We start from the raw sequence: 18,875 nt of genomic DNA, 5'->3' as shown, positions 1-18,875 counted from the left end.
TCCACCCATGTCAGCCTTACTTTGCTTACTTCCTGTCACACAGGCACTCTTCACAATGACCTTGCTTGGCATGTTGGCCTAGTTTTGGTGTTCCAAGATTAATTGGCCACTCCAGAAAAACCAAGGTAACAGCATGAATTTAACCCAGCAGAGAGGAAGTACACCGCTGTGTGGTGCAGAGCTGGGAGGAGAATTGGCTCCAGTATGCCTGTATCTACACTGTGGAACCTTTAACTCAGGCGTTTTATCCCATCTCCACCGCCTCTTTGACTCTGTCCTCTTCTTTTCTACTTCCCAGCGTCAAGATGCCCGTATTATTGTTGGCTTGTTCTACGAGACAGAGGCCAGGAAAGTTTTCTGCGAGGTAATGCATCTTTAATCGAAGACATTTTATAGATAAAGCAAGATTCTCCATCTACTTGCTTATTTTACTCAAAATCTGACTAACAAACAAAGTTGCATGACCTATTGTTAAGTTGTAATGTTTTTATTCTGATGATATTGTTCTCTGATCAGTCAGGAAACCAAGATGAAAGTAATGATTGGCTCACTGTGTTGATACTAGTTTAATGGCTGTTTTCACTGTAAGTTAACCACACTCAAATGTTCACACTGAGCACAGATTGACAGTGTTGAGTTGTGTAGATATAACACCAAGACTCATCCAATGTGGCAACAACTTCCACTGAATTCTCATTATCCAATCAGACAGAGTAAAGGGACATGATAGGTCTTCACCTCATGAACTTCTGCTTGGTCTCCCCCAGGTCTACAAGGACAAGTTGTACGGAAAAAAGTATGTGTGGTTCCTCATCGGCTGGTATGCAGACAACTGGTTTAAGATCAAGGACCCGTCCATCAACTGCACCGTGGAGCAGATGACAGAAGCTGTAGAGGGTCATGTGACCACTGAGATCGTCATGCTTAACCCAGAGACGGTGCGAGGAGCCTCTAACCTGGTAAGACAGGTTTTGTCTTGGGTGGTGGACAACATACACAGCTCCAGTACTTGAGTACTAGAGATCCAGATCCTCCTGGTCAAATGGTACTCCAATAAAAGTGAAAGTAGCTAAGTTAAACTATGACTTTAGTAAAAGCACAGGAGTACTTGCTTTTAAAACGTACGTAATACGTAATTATTCAAAGCGGTCACAGCTCAAGGTCTCCTGTACACATTGTCTGTCTGTGTCTGACTTTAAAATAATGCAGTAAATGAATTGATTTGAACTGAAGACTTTTGATTAAGAAGCAACTCATCAAATAAACTTGAAGTGACAAAAGGACCACCCCTGTTCAAAATCAAAATGCTAAATAAAAGTCTTGGTGGGCAGCACAGTGGCATAGTGGTTAGCACTGTTGCCCCACGACAAGAAGGTTGCAGGTTTGGTTCCAGGGCCTTGGGCCTTTCTGTGCAGAGTTTGTATGTTCTCCCTGTGCCTGTGTGGATTTCCTCCCACTGTCCAAAGACGACATGTTTGGGTTAATTGGTGACTCTAAATCGGCTGTAGAGTGTTATTGGGCCTCTGTGCTACTCACCATTTGGCCATAACCAGCACCATGTTCGAATACAAGGTGGAATACAGAGTGTATTTGATACCAGATCACCTTAGGCCGAAGATGAATGATCTAATTTTTGGCCTTATTTGGCCTTATTATATTTTGGTCAAAATGGGTGAAGAGAGAGGCAGCGCTCTTGTGGCACCCTGAGTGTTTATTGTGTGGAGAATTATCAGTTCTTGCAGTTCTTGTAATGTAAGCATATAGTGCCGTATTTTCAACTTTTTTTGTGTTTGTGCAGTGGTGATTTCTGCGTTGCCCCCGGATTGTTTCAAGCTCCATCCTGGCCACCCCACTGGAGATTTTCTGGCTCTGCCACTGCTTTTTGGTTGGAAGTGGAGGCACTGAGTCATGGGCTGACTTCTGTCCGCGGTTGAAATTGTCCACAATGGGGTTGCAGAGTGCAGGTGTGACCGATGGGCTCTCTTTGGCAATTTCACTGGGAAGACACCATCTTACTTCTTGCCACTGTAACACTGTCAACTCATCACCATCTGGGGATGAATTGGATCAGATGGTAGGGAAGACGGCCTGGCAAAGTTTACTGAGGTTGTCAAGAAGCCTACTGTATCAGTGGCAAGATGTTGGGTGTGGATAAGGTATACGCTTAGATGCTGAAGGCTTTGGACATTGGTGGGCTGCCATGGTTGACATACATCTTTAATGCTGCATGGAAGTCAGGATTAATGCCATTGGAGTGGCAGAGTGAGGTGGTGGCCACCCCTAACCCTAAAAGCCACAAAATGAGGCCATCGTTTAATTTGCATAATTTATTGACCATAGGCGTGTAATTGTAATGGATGCTCTAAGGTTTTGGAGACAAAAAGTGAGTAGAAGAACACCATAAATATGTTATTGTGTCTTTCTTCTCAAAGTGGAGACCACCACTTTGAGGTGGAAAAAAGGAGACTGCACCACAGATACAGGTTGAGCAATTTGGTTTCTGCCCAGTCCGTGGAACTTTGGATTAGCTCTTTACCCTTGAGTGCTGGGGGGATCATGGGAGTTTGACAACCCACTTTACATGTGTTTTGTAGACTAGGAAAAGGTATACAACTTGGTGTAGGGGACACTGTGTATGGTGTACCAGGCTGGCTACTACAAGCAATTTGATAATTGTACAACCAAAATGAAACCTGAGACTAGACTGAGACCAGCTGACACCAAGCTACAACCATCTAAGACTATACTCACAGCTGACACGACACTAAAACCAGCTGAGACAAGAACAAATCCTGAGATCCCTGTGAGAGGCCTGTCTGACGTGAACCACACCCTCATGCAATATCAGCTAAAATTAGCTCCATCCCCACCACAATCCTGCACAGATAGCTCCTGGTCTTTATCGTGTCTGGTAGGCAGGTGGAGGAGCTATCCTCTTACTGTGGAGGGAACAGTAATCTCCCCACCAAACTCATGTTGAAATGTCTTTTACTGACAGAGCTTCTTATCCACACCACAGATCCTTGATTTCTGAATCCTCTGAATGAGGAAGTCAACGCCATCTGTTGCTTAACCCCTTAATGACTGCCGCAAATGTGAAAAACCATTTCCATTATCTCGGAAGAAGCCGAGATAGCATGTGTATTCCCCCAATGCCGGTTTGTGCATATTCACTTTGCACCTGTTTTGTTTCCTGTCAATGTTATGATTCATTCATTTTAAGTTCTAAATGCAAATTGAAATTTTAAATTGAGGTGAAATTAGACTATTAAATAATTATAATAGTTGGTATCATATAGTCAGGACACTGAAAACGATTTTGTGGCATCAATGACACTATCTCCATCTCCTGAGATGAGAAAATCTGTTTTATTACTTTTTCATTACAATTGACCATTATGGTCTGTTGTTGCAAATTAGCAAAATGCCCAAATTTCTATAGTATAGTGCTATAGTCAAATTAACAATCTCCACTTAATTTAGCATCTCCTTGAAAGTAAAAACACAAATAATAAACTTAGAGCACAATGTCCGCTGTCAGGATTTGAGTTAATTCTGTCCTGTCCTTGTAACTTCCTTTTTTATTTTGTAGTCCTGATTCCTTCGTGTTTCCCGTTACTTTACTTCCTGGTTGTATCCCATGTTGATTGCCTTCCCTGCCCTAATGTGGATCACCTGTGTCTTGTCTAGCACTGTATATTTAAGTCCTGTTTTCAGTCTAGTCCTTGTCGGATCCTTGTTGCTTGTCCGTTGTTGGTTTGTCCATGCCCTGTCAGATCCTTGTCCATGCTCTGTTTAGTCCTTGTCAGTACCTTGTCAGATTCTGTTGCTTGTCCGTTGTCCATGCCCTGTCAGATTTGTCTGTGCTCTGTCCATGTTTTCTTGTTCAGTTTATGTTGTAAACTTAGTTCAGATTAAAGTCTTTTTTTTTTTTTTTTTTTTTCATCGCCTACCTGGTTTCTGGCTCCTGCAATTGGGTCCTCACCCTGCAACGCACTTCACCGTGTTTTTCGGAGTGACATCCACAGCCAATGGTATACAGCTGCTACCGGTGATAAAGTGCAGTCAAAAATAAATAGTCAAGGTGTGATGTAAAGGTTGCCACTCAGAGACTCCTTCACAGGGAATGTGGAGCGTCCACAGGTGACTCTGAAAACAACTCATCCCCCTCCACCTTGTGAAAAGCCTGCCATCATTACACAGAATGAATGCAAGCCCTTCCATAACCCTGTGGCGTTCAGCCCAATTGTTTAACAAATCTAATTTGTGATAATTAAGGCAATCGGGTGGCAGAACTCATGAACCCATAATGTAGGTTCAGTGCAAAAAGGCAAATGAGTCATGGGAGCACCAGCTGGCGATGTTGTGCAATGTCTACTTTATATTTAAATAGGCCTTGTAGTATTTTATATCAGCATTTCAGTTTTTATTTGAATAAGCCTTGTATAGCTTTGGATACTGTTGTGTATTTTAAGGTTAACTTATTAGTATAGTACAAATAGCATGCATTTGCCTTGTTTGTTTTTTTTACTGTATGTTAGGGATGTCCATTTTTTTTTACTCTCAGCTGCTTTGGAAAAAAAATTACCAGACTTATCAAATATCATATCAAAACACTCAAATTCAAATCAGATAAATAACAGAGGGTGACAATCAAATATCAGATTCATATCAGTCAATGTCCAAAATCTAAGCCATGATTCACTCAAACCTGAACAGGCTTTTATCAAACAAACATGTTTCTTTACATTTGGAGAATATGATTTGTAGGAAGCAGCATCTCCACAGGACCACAATGTTAAAGAGGGACAACTTTGTTGTGACACATTTTCCCTTTATCAAAAAAATGACAGCTCCTGCGAAATTGATACAACACTTGATTTACAACCTGATTTTGATTGTATTTCAACTGATTGTGCAGCATTTAGTGCAACTAGTATCATCCATAACAAAATTTCATGTGCAACACCTCCATTGCATAAAACTCACCTTTTTGCCTTAGCCATCTGAAACAGAACTCCTGCTATAACCATGTTTCATGCTTTTTAGAATTTGCTGTGTTCATGCTGTTGGATTTTCTAGTGTCAGAGGCTGATGTCTCGTCTAGTTGTGTTTCCTGTTATATTTTGAAAGTCTGTCTCCACATGTTGTGTCTAGTTCCAGCCTGTGTGATTTGTGATTGTATCCACCCGTGTCTCGTTGCCTCCCTCACCGTTGTATTTAAACTGTGTTCCTCTTTACTCCTGTGCCAGATCGTCTTGTCTGTTTCCCAGAAAGTGAAAGCGTAAAATGTTTTTCCCCAGTGAGTTTTTGTGTATTGACCTGTTTTGGATTTTTGGCTTTGCCCCTTGTTTCTTGGACCTGTAAATCAAATCAAATCAGATTTATTTGTATAGCGCCAAATCATAACAAAGTTACATCAAGGCACTTTAGATATAGAGCAGGTCTAGACCAAACTCAATTAAAAAACAAAATTATTTAAAGAGATCCAACAGATCCTCCGATGAGCAAGCACTTGCACACAGCGACAGTGGCAAGGAAAAACTTCCTTCAAGAGGCAGAAACCTCGAGCAGAACCAGGCTCAGGGGGGGCGGCCATCTGCCTCGACCGGTTGGGTTGAGAGAGAGAGAGAGAGAGAGAAAGAGAGAGAAAGAGAGAGAAAGAGAGAGAGTGAGAGAGAGAGAGAGGGAGAGAGAGAGAGAGAGAGAGAGAGAGAGAGTGAGTGAGATAGGCATTGGGGGGGAGGGTATAAGCAGGAACATGTTGCTGCATGACGTTCATGGAGTTGAGCTGTAGTACAGAATTCATGAAGATATGGGACCAGCAGGTGTTGCAGGAACATGGGATGGCGATGAGTCACCACCTGCAGGATGAGGGCAGGGAGAGAGAGGAGAGGAACTGGGAGAGACAGAGAGACTGTATAGTATAGCAGTATAAATGCATGGAACTAGGTGAAATTGTGTTTTTTCTTATCAGCGCATGCAAGGCGGGAGGAAGGGAGAGCGAGCGAGAGGGAGGGAGGGAGAGAGAAAGAGGGAGACCGTTGCCTGTACTGACTGATTGCCCGTTGTCGACCTTGCACTGATTAAACAATCTCTCTTATACTCCCCATGTATGACACTGCTTTGTGGATCCTGCCTGCCTCAGTGAGCCTGATAACTAGCAGCTTGCACAACAGTGCTGGTATTTTTATTGCAAGTCTTTGTCCATAAGTACAAAGCAATACAAAAGACAAAAGCACACAATATAAAATACAATAAAGCCACAAATAAGAAAAAAACACTCCAGAGCTTCCAACAGCGCGAGGAGTACCACAGATCTCTCCTGGTATGGTCAGTAATCACCAGTATGATCTCATTTTCAGAGTCAGAGACATTCAGGCAATGCATGAATTCGTACATATAATCCCATAGCACTGGATGTGCCATTGCAGTGGGGCTATTACATGTTTCGAATACATAGCTAAGCAAGATTAGGAAAGCATCTTTATTAGCCATGTGGAGTTTCTTATGCTTTGCTTTGTTATAGTTGCACCACAAGCGAGCTGTATATAGTACATTGAAATATGCTTTAAAAAGACATTTTAAAATCATCAGTTAATATGAAATTTATCATGGCAACATATTGTCTTGTGCATATGGTTTGCACATCATCATCATCACAAAGATCATCTTGATGATGTAACCAAGATATGCAAAACTTCTGCCCAACATATAAAACTTTTTCTGCCAAGAAAAAAAGAAGGTAATTTTAGCTTCTGATTTTCCTTCATTTTAACAATTCTGGCAATGCTGTTGCGAGAGAAGTACATACTTTTACACAATTGCTCTGTGTGTTTGTTGGTCCATCGTGCAGTGAAACAGTTGGACTCGATGTAATGTTTGCTCACTTCAGTAGTTTTAAGGATAAGGAGAACACCTGTGATACACCATTTAATAATAGTCAGAAATTTAAAGGTTTGGATGCGCAGTTGACGTATTCAGCCGGCTGATCCAGCTGTTTATCATCCCTATCTAAACTCCCTCCCGGTCATGTGCTCTCCTCCCCAGACCTCCCAGGAGTTTCTGGCCCAGCTCATGTCCAAACTTGGAGGCAAAAACCCAGAGGAGACAGGTGGTTTTCAGGAGGCCCCACTGGCATATGATGCTGTGTGGGCTTTGGCCCTTGCTCTGAACAAGACTGTCAGGCCCTTAAAGGCCAAGGGTCACCGACTGGAAGATTTCAACTACAACAACCGAGATATCACTGCAGAGATCTACCGAGCTATGAACACCAGCTCCTTCGAAGGCGTCTCAGTGAGTGGCCTGCTATAAGTGGTGGAGCCTGTGTACTGTAAATGATTGAGGGGCCCTGAGTAAAGAATAGAAGTGCCCTGTATGATGAATAGAGGGGCCCTGTGTGAGAGAAAGGAGGGACCCTGTGTGAGGAATAAATGTTTAAACTCTTTCTTTTTTGCAGGGTCACGTTGTATTTGATGCTCAGGGATCTCGGATGGCCTGGACTCTGATTGAACAGCTCCAAGGTAGGCCGCAACACATGCTTCTTTAACATATCAGGCACAATCTGCACTCTGCAATCAATTGCCTTAAATGGTTCAGACTGAGCTTATAAGTAGAAATAACACACTGTTTTATACTTCATGTAGCCTCAGTGGGATTTTTTTTCATGTGACATAAAAAAATCTTGGAAGTTAACACACTGCAGCCAACACCGATCACAGTCTATTGCTTAGGGGAAATCACCAGAATGCTGTGCAAAGATTCATTACCTGAAGTGTGTCATAAAGGAGAAATCTAGGAAAGTTAGTTTTCTTTTCTATGAAGATTAAGATCATCAAGGCATTCAATATTAGAGGTTTCAACTGTCAACTACCTGAGCAGCCTCATTTTGTCCTCCTTCACACCCTTTTCAGAAATGAATTGAGTTTAATTAAAAAAACTTAATGTGAACGCGGTGCGAGCGCGTTGCAGGGAGGACCCAAATGCAGGAGCCGGAAAACCAGGTAGGTGATGAAGAAAACACTTTAATAACGATCGGACAAGGCAGGAACAAAACGACAGGGCATGGGCAAAACAACAAGGCAGGGTATGGACAGGGCTTGGACAAGGCAAGGACGAAATTACAGGGCAAACGACAAAATGACAATGATCCGACAAGGACTAGGCTGAAAATAGGACTTAAATAAATAGTGCTAAACAAGACAGGTGATCCACATTAGGGCAGGGAAGGCAATCAACGTGGGACACAACCAGGAAGTAACATAACGGGGAACACGAAGGAACCAGGACGACAAAATAAAACAGGAAGTTACATGGACAGAACACTAAACACCAGAATTAACTCAAAACATGACAATTAACTTTCATGTGAGCTGAACACAAAGCTCGAACTCAAGCTCGCAGTCAGTTCTAGGACCTCGTTTGGCTTCAATTAGCTTCTGGCCTACTTTCTACTGGTTAAGATAACAGTCCTGAACCTTGAGGCTGAGAGCTGAGGCCGACACTCAATTTGCAAAACCCACCATATGCCAGTCCCACAGACTGGTTCAACTTTACAGCAGAAGTCAACATGTTAACAGCCTGGTACCAAAACAATTTGGTATCTGTCGCTAATTCCACACGGTTGTATTTCATACGACTGTATGAGAGGGGAATTTTTATGTAACTCAGTATTTTACATTTTATTTTATTAAGGCTTCAAATTGAGGGCATGGCTACCATGATGGCAACAGCGGTGCGGCTTGCTCTGAGCTTCTAAACCCATAAACGTGCATGAAATCATACAGGCTTCACCAATAGGCCATTAGTCATAGCCAACTGGTCAAATGTGCTTGATATAGAGAGAAAGAAATTTAATGTAATAAATTGGTTCCAGCTTTTTTTTCTTTTCTTTTCTTTTTATGCAGTTCTCTTCAATATGCTTGACTCATTCACGGCATAACCAGTTACATCCAGTCATAATGACTTACAGTCACTATAACCTGGCACTGCCATCAGAAATGGTTAATATAACTGATTTATTATACATTCGGATTATGTGGAAGTGTGTGGAAGGAAACCCAGACAATGTCTGTGAAGCTCAGCCACAAGAAAACAGCAGCCTCTTCTCTCGAGTTATCATATTATTACTCTGAATACCTACAGGCTTAGCAGCTCTCATTTTGGATTATTGCATCAGTGAGTTTTATTTGTAGTGGTGCGGAACTGCCTGCCTTTTGATCACTGAGTCTGTGTTCACTGTCTGCACTCTGTCTGTGTTCCTGTAACAGTGCTGAAATCTGTGACTGTTGGAAGTGCTCTATGTTCTTGGGACTGATTAAAAATTTACCTTGTTTCGCCAATTGTCGGCCTACATCGACCCACAGATGGAGGTCAGCAATGAGCTGCGGTTTGTTTGATGGTAATTGGAGCTGTGTTGGCCCTGGGCATTTCTTTGGTCGAGTCTGAGCTAAAATGAAAGATAGACATGGAAATAAAATGCTCATTCCACCCTTTTGCCACTTCTCACCATAAACATTAAGCAACTTTTATAGGGTCTGCAGCTCCAGTTGTAGCAGTGGTTGGGCCACAGCCCATTCAAGAAAGGGACTTGGCCCCTCCACTGCTCATCTTTCCACACCTACTGTATGTGAGAAGACAACCACAAACTGGTCCAGCTGCTACTGGTGACTGTATGATGTGACTCGAGTCTACAAAAATGCCCGTTTGTTCCTCCTCTTGCTTTCTTCTCTTACTTCTTTCACACTTTCTTGGGCTCCTCTCTCTTGCTTTCTGGATCCTTTCTTGGGTTGGATCCTCTGAGGCTTCTATTGGATTACCTCTCCTCACTCGGAGGTTGGCCCTGGCCTCCTTTGCAACGCTTCACTCTTCCCATGGTTGAGATGTAAGATCTTACCTAACGTGTTGCAAGATTGGACAAGCTGAACGCCAGCTGCTTGGGATTCGTACCTGAAATCTGGTTGCCAGATAATTGTTTCTTAATCGCTTTCATTTTATGTGTTATTGTCTTTTTTGGCTGGAATGTTTTTGTCTTACTTTATTTGATGTATCTTCTATGATGCTCCTTCTTCTCCATTAGCCATGCTGTAGCTAATGGAGATCTAAAAAATCTATTCAACTGAAGATGTAAAGTTTTCCCAGAAATTGTGGTCTCAGTTATGTGATTATTGCAGAGACCACAGCTCTTTGTAGGCATCTATAGAGGCATCTATTATCTATCTATCTTATCTTTGGGGGTTTCACCAGGGTACAGGAGCCAATCAAAGCTGACACTAGTGGAGAACCACCATTAGCCTCCATTAGCCATGCTGTAGCTAATGGGGATCTAAAAAATCTATTCAACTGAAGATGTAAAGTTTTCCCAGAAATTGTGGTCTCAGTTATGTGATTATTGCAGCGACCACAGCTCTTTGTAGGCATCTATAGAGGCATCTATTATCTATCTATCTTATCTTTGGGGGTTTCACCAGGGTACAGGAGCCAATCAAAGCTGACACTGGTGGAGAACATTTTTCACTTTGTCATGGGGAGGATATTGATGGCCAAAACACAAAACCTCCGATCTACCTCCTTTCTTTTTTTGCATGCAGGAGGTTTTGCTCTTCAGCCATCGACACAGACAAATAGTCACCAATCAGCAATCTAGAGTTGCCAATCCACATTCATGTCTCTGAACTATGGGAGGATGCTGAAAACCTGGAGGGCAACTCACACAGGAACAGGAAGAGTTACAAACTCCATACACAAAGAACCCAGGCCCTGGTGAAAGGACCCAGGCCCCACATGTTGTGAGACAGCAGTGAATGTAATTATATGCAGTTTGTCTCTACACCACCAGTATTTTTTTCTCCTGTGTACTGACCATGTCTTGACACTTGTCTACAGAAGAAGTTGCTGTGTGAGTATGGCATTAAAGGGTAATCACAGATTTCTTTAATAGTTAAGTGTAAAAGTTTAATCTACAGTTTTTCATTCTATTTTTGCTCTTTTTTCCTTTCTGAAAAAACAGCTGATGGATACATATGTGGGCGGAACACTTTACATAAGATGCTTTTCTGTAAAACTGAATAAATCTGGAATGTATGACTATGTTACGTCTGAGATAAAGAATATAAAAGGTGCACATAAGAGTGCAGTCATATGTGAAGTCTAGCTGTATCAAAACATCTCAGAGTCCTGAGTACAACTATCTGGCTTCACTCTGATTCGTTCAAGATCTGATAAAAGCCTCCAGTGACTGGAGTCACAAAAGCTGCCTCCTACTGAATAACTCAAAGACAAAGGAAATGGTAGTGGATCTCCAAAAGTTCAAGCTCCCTCTTACGCCAGCGAACATATGACAAGTGAATGTTGAATTGGCGCCAATCGCCTAACATAAATTCCCTCTACAGAAATGGGCAGAGGATAAGCTCAGATCATCTGCACAAAGATGCTCAAGATTCGGTGGCAAGTATACTGTATAAGAGAATGTAAGACTGGACTGAGAGCCAGGTAATATTTTCCTTCCTCAGTGTCTAATTCAGAATTAGACTTCACCTATGTGACAGTTCTGACATTTCCTACTATTGTCACATTTGACTTGGTGTCAAAGTCAGACACTCAACTTGGACCAACATCAATCAGGCTCCATCGTGACCCTCTATGTCTCTTTCTCTCCTTGTATCTGTCTCTCTCACAGGAGGGAGCTATAAGAAGATTGGATACTACGATAGCACTAAAGGCAATCTGTCCTGGTATGGAAATGACAAGTGGATAGGTGAGTGACATTTATCTTACGTATCCTTTATAATTTTCCTCTTTGTCACTTTCTACCTCTACCTTCTAAACTCCTGTTTTCGCTGATTCTTTCTCCTGCAATCCTCCTTCTTTGCTCACACCCCCTTCTCTCTCTTGGCCCCTCCTTCTCACTCTCTCCATATGGGGTTGGTTGCAAATGTTCATCAGTCAGTCAGTTGGGTTTTATTTAGCATGGGTGAATGGCAGCACTTCTACTAACTAAAGCTCAGCAGTCACGTAAACAGCAGTGAAGCGGTGAATGTGAGAACTAGTTCAAAGCCAGCAATTCAGCATTTCAATAAACAGAAGATGATGGTTGACAACCTAACCCTAACCCTCTAAGCCTAACAGAAGACAGTAATCAGGATGGTAGCATTATGAGACTGGGCTCTATTACCTTGACATTGAGGAACAAAATTGTGTTCCCCATTCAGGGGCCCTGTGTGCTCCTCTGTCTCCCTAAGCTCTGAAGAGATGCAGCTCTAACTCTGGTGCTTCCTCTGAAAATTGCAGAGGCTGTTGCAATTCTGTGAAATGGAGAATGCTGCAATGGTGGAGATGGGGTGGTGAAAACAGACTGACCTTCACTTGTTTATTGTGTTTTATTGTTTGTTCAACTGTCTGTCAATAAAAGGAGAATGTGTTCTCTGCCAAGTGATACGTGAGTCTGGACCACATGATGACATCATTTGAATATAACACCTTTTTGACAAATTATAATATTTTAGTAAGGCACATTGGAAATGTTCCAATACTGGAACATGTGTACATAAAATATATTACAAATAGACAAATATATATTACAAAATTTACATTAATATATATGTCTAGCTCATACAAACATGTACATTTACATATGTTTGTGCCATAGACATACGTTACGGCAGCGGCCCCCAACCCCCAGTACCAGTCCGTGGGTCTTTGAACCGGGCCGCACAGAAAGAATAAATAACTTTTATTATTTATGCTTTATTTATTATCTGAATCTGAACTGTTTTATTTTGAAAAATGCCCGGATTCTCTCCGTTACAGCCGTCTGTGAGTCACTCTTGATGCATGTCAAGATGCTTGTCTCGGTCACATGATACGTTACCACTAAACTTAAACCCACAAGCTAGCGAAATTATTAAAAAAGGAAAGTTTCTTTGTGAAGGTGAAAAGGCCCAGTGAGGAGACAGATGAGGAGCCTGCAACTTCCATGTAAAAGAAAGTTGCATTTAGGTTCTGGCTTAGGGGGCAGAGAGGATGTCACTCATGTTATGTTGTTGGCGCGATGTTACGAGGATGCTGCTAATAAAGTTCCATACGAGTGCCGGTCCGTGGCGCAAAAAAGGTTGGGGACCAATGTGTTACAGTACATAAATATGTCCTTCCCAGAACCTGTCAGGGATACAGTCTAGAAGGCTGAGCCCACTTTCTCAAAATGAGAAGACATGATGAAAATCAATGTGAAATTAATCAGCACATATGCTTACATGTAACATCATTTTATAGTCTTTATGTGTGACTCAGATGTAATTTGACTGTCAATTCCAAATAAATACTTTTAGTAATAAAGAACACTTTTCACACAACATAGAAGAATTATTTTCTGATTCTAGTACAAATTATTCCCTGAAAGTTTTATTAAATTCCATGGAATGATTTGAACCAGGTTTCCACAGTCTGAGGAGAGAACACCAACCCATACTGTCATGTGTTTGACATCCCTCTTGACTAGTGTTATTGTGAAGACATGTTGCTGGCTGTGTGCCAGAAATGAGTGCATCACCAAGCAGACAAACCTAAGGTCATCCAAGTGGTCTCTGGCTCTGGTATGAATAGACTTGAGGGAGGACAGTAGGATGCAGCAACCTCCTGTGGTTTTGGTGTCTGACTCTGCAGTCCGGCTGCCTCCAGCAAGGCTTTTGGCAACCACTTGGACCGAGTCAACAGATGCTTTTGGACAGTAGACAAGCTGAGTTGTTATACTGTAGTTTAATATGTGTGCTGATCACCCAGAGGCATTTGTGAAGATGTCATCTCATAATGCAGCGGCCTTCCTGCCCATGACATCACAGAACCTTAAGGCTGATGTGTCGTAGCTCTGGGTTCAGACAAATGAATTCTGCCATTTTATCTTCTTTCTACCATCTCTACTTTCTTTTTCTATTCCTCTTTTCCTCTTAAACTTTCCATTTTTTTGTTTCTTCTTTTCACCTTCTCACTTTTAGTTGTCTCGTTTTAGTCTTGTTCTTTTCATCTCTTTGACTAATATTGCTGCATCACTGCTTTTCTCTCTCTCTCACTCTATCATATTGCTGTGGTAACCATTATGTGGCCAGTCACCATGGCAGCATACTTTCCCAATTCCACCATCAAGGGCAGGGAAAGGTATATGGAGGTAGTGTTAGAGAACACATTTCTCCAAAAGACACTCGCTTACAGACACACGCACACTTACACATGCTCACATCTACCCTGTATATGCCTTCAGCCTCTGGCTCTGCACTTTTCCATAGATGTTATAGCTTTAAACAAGTTCAGAAAGAGGGTTGTCATTAAAAATCAACATGACAGGAGTGAGGTAAACACCTTTATTACCTTAGCTTGGAAGGAAGAAGAACACGGAATCTGACGTCATTCAGGCCCAGCTTTGTTGTGAGCTGATGGCTAAGACCTGTATGTTATCATTCTAACATGCACACAATGACACCACATTAGTCTGTCATTATTTGATGATAAATACAAATTCTGTTGCCACATTTTAACAACTTCATAACCATTTTCAAGGATGGCTAGTTTAGTTTTGCAGTGACTTTAATATCCACTCTGCATAACAATCTGATAACTTATGTCATACCAACAGCTTTGATTATAATGAAAATGGCTGGTGAAACCATATCAGGTTAAACAATAGAAAATGAATCAGACAAATTGATTGAATAATTGGATGGTAAATGAAACATTTCCTTTTCAGATGCTGACTGACAGGGGATAATTATTAGTAATTTAATACATATTTAATGAAAGCGAGAAATCCTGCATGATGGAAGAAAAGAAGACCCCTCAGTAACTAAAACGATACAAGGCTGAACAATGTATAAATGTGTGTCACTTGTAGATTTTAGATCATTTGTAATGTTTTAGCAAACTAATTAATAATTTAGCTAAACATCATTCATAAATCCTTTATAAGTGGCACTTCAATTTTGACTTGAAAAAATACCCCAATATGGCCTTGCCTTTTAGTTTACAGAAATTCCGTTCAGTAGTAAATGTTTCAAATGGCGACAGCAAAGATAATAACTAATGATAACAACACCAAGCTTGACAGTAAAGGATCATATTTATCACCTTCTTTTCATCTGCCTCTCAGTGTTTTTTGCTGTGATCTTTGAATATGACTCTCAAAGTCATCCTCTGAAATGTGGCACATACCATCCTGAGCTGCACATGAACCAGCAGCCTCTATTGCAACAAATCTGTGAAGCAGAAGAAGCTCCTGTTGATATTCTGACCTTGACTCCCTGGCAACATGGCTGTTATTAACATCTCATTCAAACATGCCAGAGCTCACAGATCTCCCTCTGCATCGCCCAGGGCTTCTCTGTCACTGCTCAAGCTTCAGATGCTCTGAAAACACAGCTAAGTAGGCAACAGTGAGCACACACACTTCTACTCTTACAAATGCAGTGACACACAGAGCCTACTTCCTAAATGGAATGTAAATTTAATGAAAGCCAAATCTCCTTATATTCCTGTTCCAGTTTATGAGATTGGCTCAGTATCTGTGCGGAAAGCTCCAGCCTACTGCTGCATGCTCCTTTCTAATACATGTGAATGTAACAGGATGAGTCTGTATAGCAGCTCTGCTTCACCTGCTGCTGCAGTTACACACAGACATGTCATTGCACATGGATACTGTGAGTGGGAAGCAGACATTTTCCTCATTGGGGACCTGGAGGAGCAGAAAGTGTGAAACTGTGTGTGTGATAATGATGGATGCCAACCTGTCCCTGTTTTCACCAAAGGTCTGCCACACAATACAAGTGATGCCATTGACACAAGAATGTGTGTAATGCAACTGCACAGGAGAAGAATTTGCATCAGCAAAATTGGCAAAGAATTATCAAAAATTATCAGAATGGACAGCAGGTCCATACTCAACAGGACAAGGCATGAAAATACTTATACTATTGATACACAGGATGCAGCTCAAAAGAGATGGCAATTAAGTTATTTTAGTCAGTTGTCCTAGCTGCTCCTCCTCTTTGGTTGTCAGCGCCAGCTACTGGCTACTGGACTATAGGCCCAAGCTACTAGAGACTGGTGTGTGTTAGTTTTATCACCCTGCTCTGTTGTGCAACAACTGACAATGCAGTACAGAATTTCACTCATACAGCTGTGCAAATTTAGAGGTGGTGTGTTTGTGATGCTTCCTGTGTCTCACTAAGTTCACATTCATACATATAGCGTGTGCATATATACATCCACACACGTCTTTTCTCGGGTTTCTATCGTGGGAGACCACTGCACTTATTATCATGAATATTGCCCCTCCTTGATCAAGTTCTGGACTCTATTCTCATTGTGTGATGCAGTCTATCACAGCGGTCCCCAACCTTTTTTGGTTATAGACTGCATCTTGGAAATTACTCCAAGGTTTCTTACAGTGGAGCTGGAAGCCAAAGTGATGCCGTCCAGACTGATGAGATGATTAGATAGTATTTTTCTGAGGTGCTTAGGACCGAGTACAATAACTTCTGTTTTGTCAGAGTTGAGAAGTAAAAAATTTCCAGTCATCCAGACTTTTATGTCTTCAAGACATGCCTGCAGTCTGACTATCTGAGTGACTTCATTTGGCTTCATTGATAGGTACAGCTGAGTGTTGTCTGCATAGCAGTGGAAGTTGATGCTGTCTTTCCTGATAATGTTGCCTCGAGGAAGCAGAAAAAGCGTAAAGAGGATTGGTCCAAGTACCGAACCCTGCGGGACTCCATGACTGACTACAGTACATGAGGAGGAGCTGTTGTGAACATGAACAAACTGATGTCTGTCTGATAAGTAGGATTTGAACCACCTTAGTGCAGTTCCTTTAATTCCAATTTCATGTTCCAGTCTCTGTAGCAAAATATTATGATCTATGGTGTCGAATGCAGCACTAAGATCTACAAGGAGAAGTATGGAGGCTGATCCATTTTCTGAGGCCATTAGAATGTCATTGGAGACTTTAACCAGCGCTGTTTCTGTGCTATGATGGGCTCTAAATCCTGACTGAAACTCTTCAAACAAACTGTTCCCATCCAGATGCTTGTGTAGTTGTTTTTACTACAGCTACAGCTGATTTTAGAAATAAATGGAAGGTTCGATATGAGTCTATAATTTGCCAAAACATCTGGATCAAGATTAGGCTTTTTAAGCTGGGGTTTGATAACCGCAGTCTTAAGTGCCTGAGGTACATAACCCAGAAATAAAGTCAGATTAATCAAATATAAAATGAACGGCTCAATTAAATAAAAGATCCCTTTAAAGAGGCTAGTTGGTACTGGGTCTAATAGACAGGTTGACGGTCTGGATGATGAAACTATAGAAGCTAGCTCTGAGAGATTCAGAGGTGAGAATGATTCCAGATGTAAAAGTGGCGTCGCAGCTGATTCAGGAGTTGACATATTCAGTACGGGATTTTTATCTAACGTAGGCAAGAGCTGATAAATTCTTTCTCTGATCGTGAGAATTTTGTCTGTAGAAAAGTTAATAAAATCATCACTGCTTAGAGCTAAGGGGATCAATGGTTCAACTGAGCTATGGCTCTCTGTCAGCCTGGCTACAGTGCTGAAGAGAAACTTGGGGTTCTTCTTGTTTTCTTCTATGAGTGCTGAGTAATATGAACTTCTAGCACTGCGGAGAGCTTTTTTATATGTTTTTAGGCTCTGTGAGACTCTTCTGACTTACTGGAACGCCAATTTCTTTCTAATTTCCTTGATGTCTGCTTCAAGGTACAGATTTGGTAACTATACCAGGGAGCCATCCTCCTCAGATTGAATACTTTCTTTTTGAGAGGGGCTGCATTGTCGATATTCGAACGCAGTGTGGCCATAGTGCTAGTCACAAGGTCATCAACCTGCTTATGGGAGAAATCCTCATTTGAATTTAGATATGGCATTGTTGGGAATGATGACCAAATGTTCTCTTTAAATTTAGCCACAGCTGCTTCAGATAAACACCTTCTATAGCTGAAGTTATTCTTCAATGCTGTGGAGCCCATTAAAGTAAACTCAAATGTAATAAGGTAATGGTCAGACAGGAGAGAATTTTGGGGAAGAATTGTTAGCTTGTCAATCTCAATGCCATATGTTAGAACAAGATCAAGGATATGATTGTAGAAGTGAGTGGGTTCATTCACATGCTGGGAAAAGCCAATTGAGTCTAGCAGGGAAAGAAACCCAGAACTAAGACTTTCGCTTTCTACATCAACATGTATATTGAAATCTCCCAGAATAATGATTTTATCTGTACTGAGTACTAATTCTGATATAAACTCAGAAAACTCTGATAGGAATTCTGAGTACAGACCAGGTGGACGGTATACTGTAACTAGCAGAACTGGTTTTCCACCTTTACAGTCTGAGTGGGAAAGACTAAGAGTGAGGCTTTCAAAAGACCTGCAGCCAGATTTTGGTCTGGGGTTGATTAATAGGCTTGACTGAAATATTGCAGCCACCCCACCTCCTCGACCTGTGGTACGAGGGATATGAAAGTTAACATGAGTTGGGGGTGTAGCTTCATTAATGCTAACATACTCATCCTGCTGCAGCCACGTTTCAGTTATACAAAATAAATCAATATGATGATCAGCTATGAGATTTAACTAGTAGAGATTTTGATGATAATGATCGAATGTTCAACAGTCCACATTTGATCGCAGTGTTATTTGAGACTGACTTTGTGGCTGTTTTCATTTCAGTTAAGTTTTTGTTTTTAGCTCCTCTTCTGTTAAATTTGGGTTGATTAACTTTTCTAAATTTAGGTGGTCGGGGAACAGACAGTTTCTATAGAGATAAACATAGACAGAGACTCTATTCTATTCTCGGCAGGCGACAGCTCTGACTGAGGCGCAG

At 41.5% G+C, this 18,875-nt stretch overlaps 1 protein-coding gene across 1 annotated transcript in view; it reads left to right on the top strand.

The window, feature by feature from the left end:
• gabbr1b (gamma-aminobutyric acid (GABA) B receptor, 1b) overlaps positions 1 to 18,875 on the top strand; it is a 63,922-nt gene that overhangs the window by 19,595 nt on the left and 25,452 nt on the right. The window contains exons 5-9 of the mRNA XM_029514416.1: positions 299 to 364; positions 768 to 959; positions 7,051 to 7,296; positions 7,460 to 7,523; positions 11,678 to 11,755. Of these exons, the coding sequence (XP_029370276.1) occupies positions 299 to 364; positions 768 to 959; positions 7,051 to 7,296; positions 7,460 to 7,523; positions 11,678 to 11,755 (646 nt within the window). The remainder of the gene's footprint in view (positions 1 to 298; positions 365 to 767; positions 960 to 7,050; positions 7,297 to 7,459; positions 7,524 to 11,677; positions 11,756 to 18,875) is intronic.

Source organism: Echeneis naucrates, chromosome 11, assembly GCF_900963305.1.
Source record: "Echeneis naucrates chromosome 11, fEcheNa1.1, whole genome shotgun sequence".
Classification (NCBI taxonomy): domain Eukaryota; kingdom Metazoa; phylum Chordata; class Actinopteri; order Carangiformes; family Echeneidae; genus Echeneis; species Echeneis naucrates.
The sequence above is the reverse complement of the archived record's forward strand: the minus strand, read 5'-3'. Positions and strand labels throughout refer to the sequence as shown.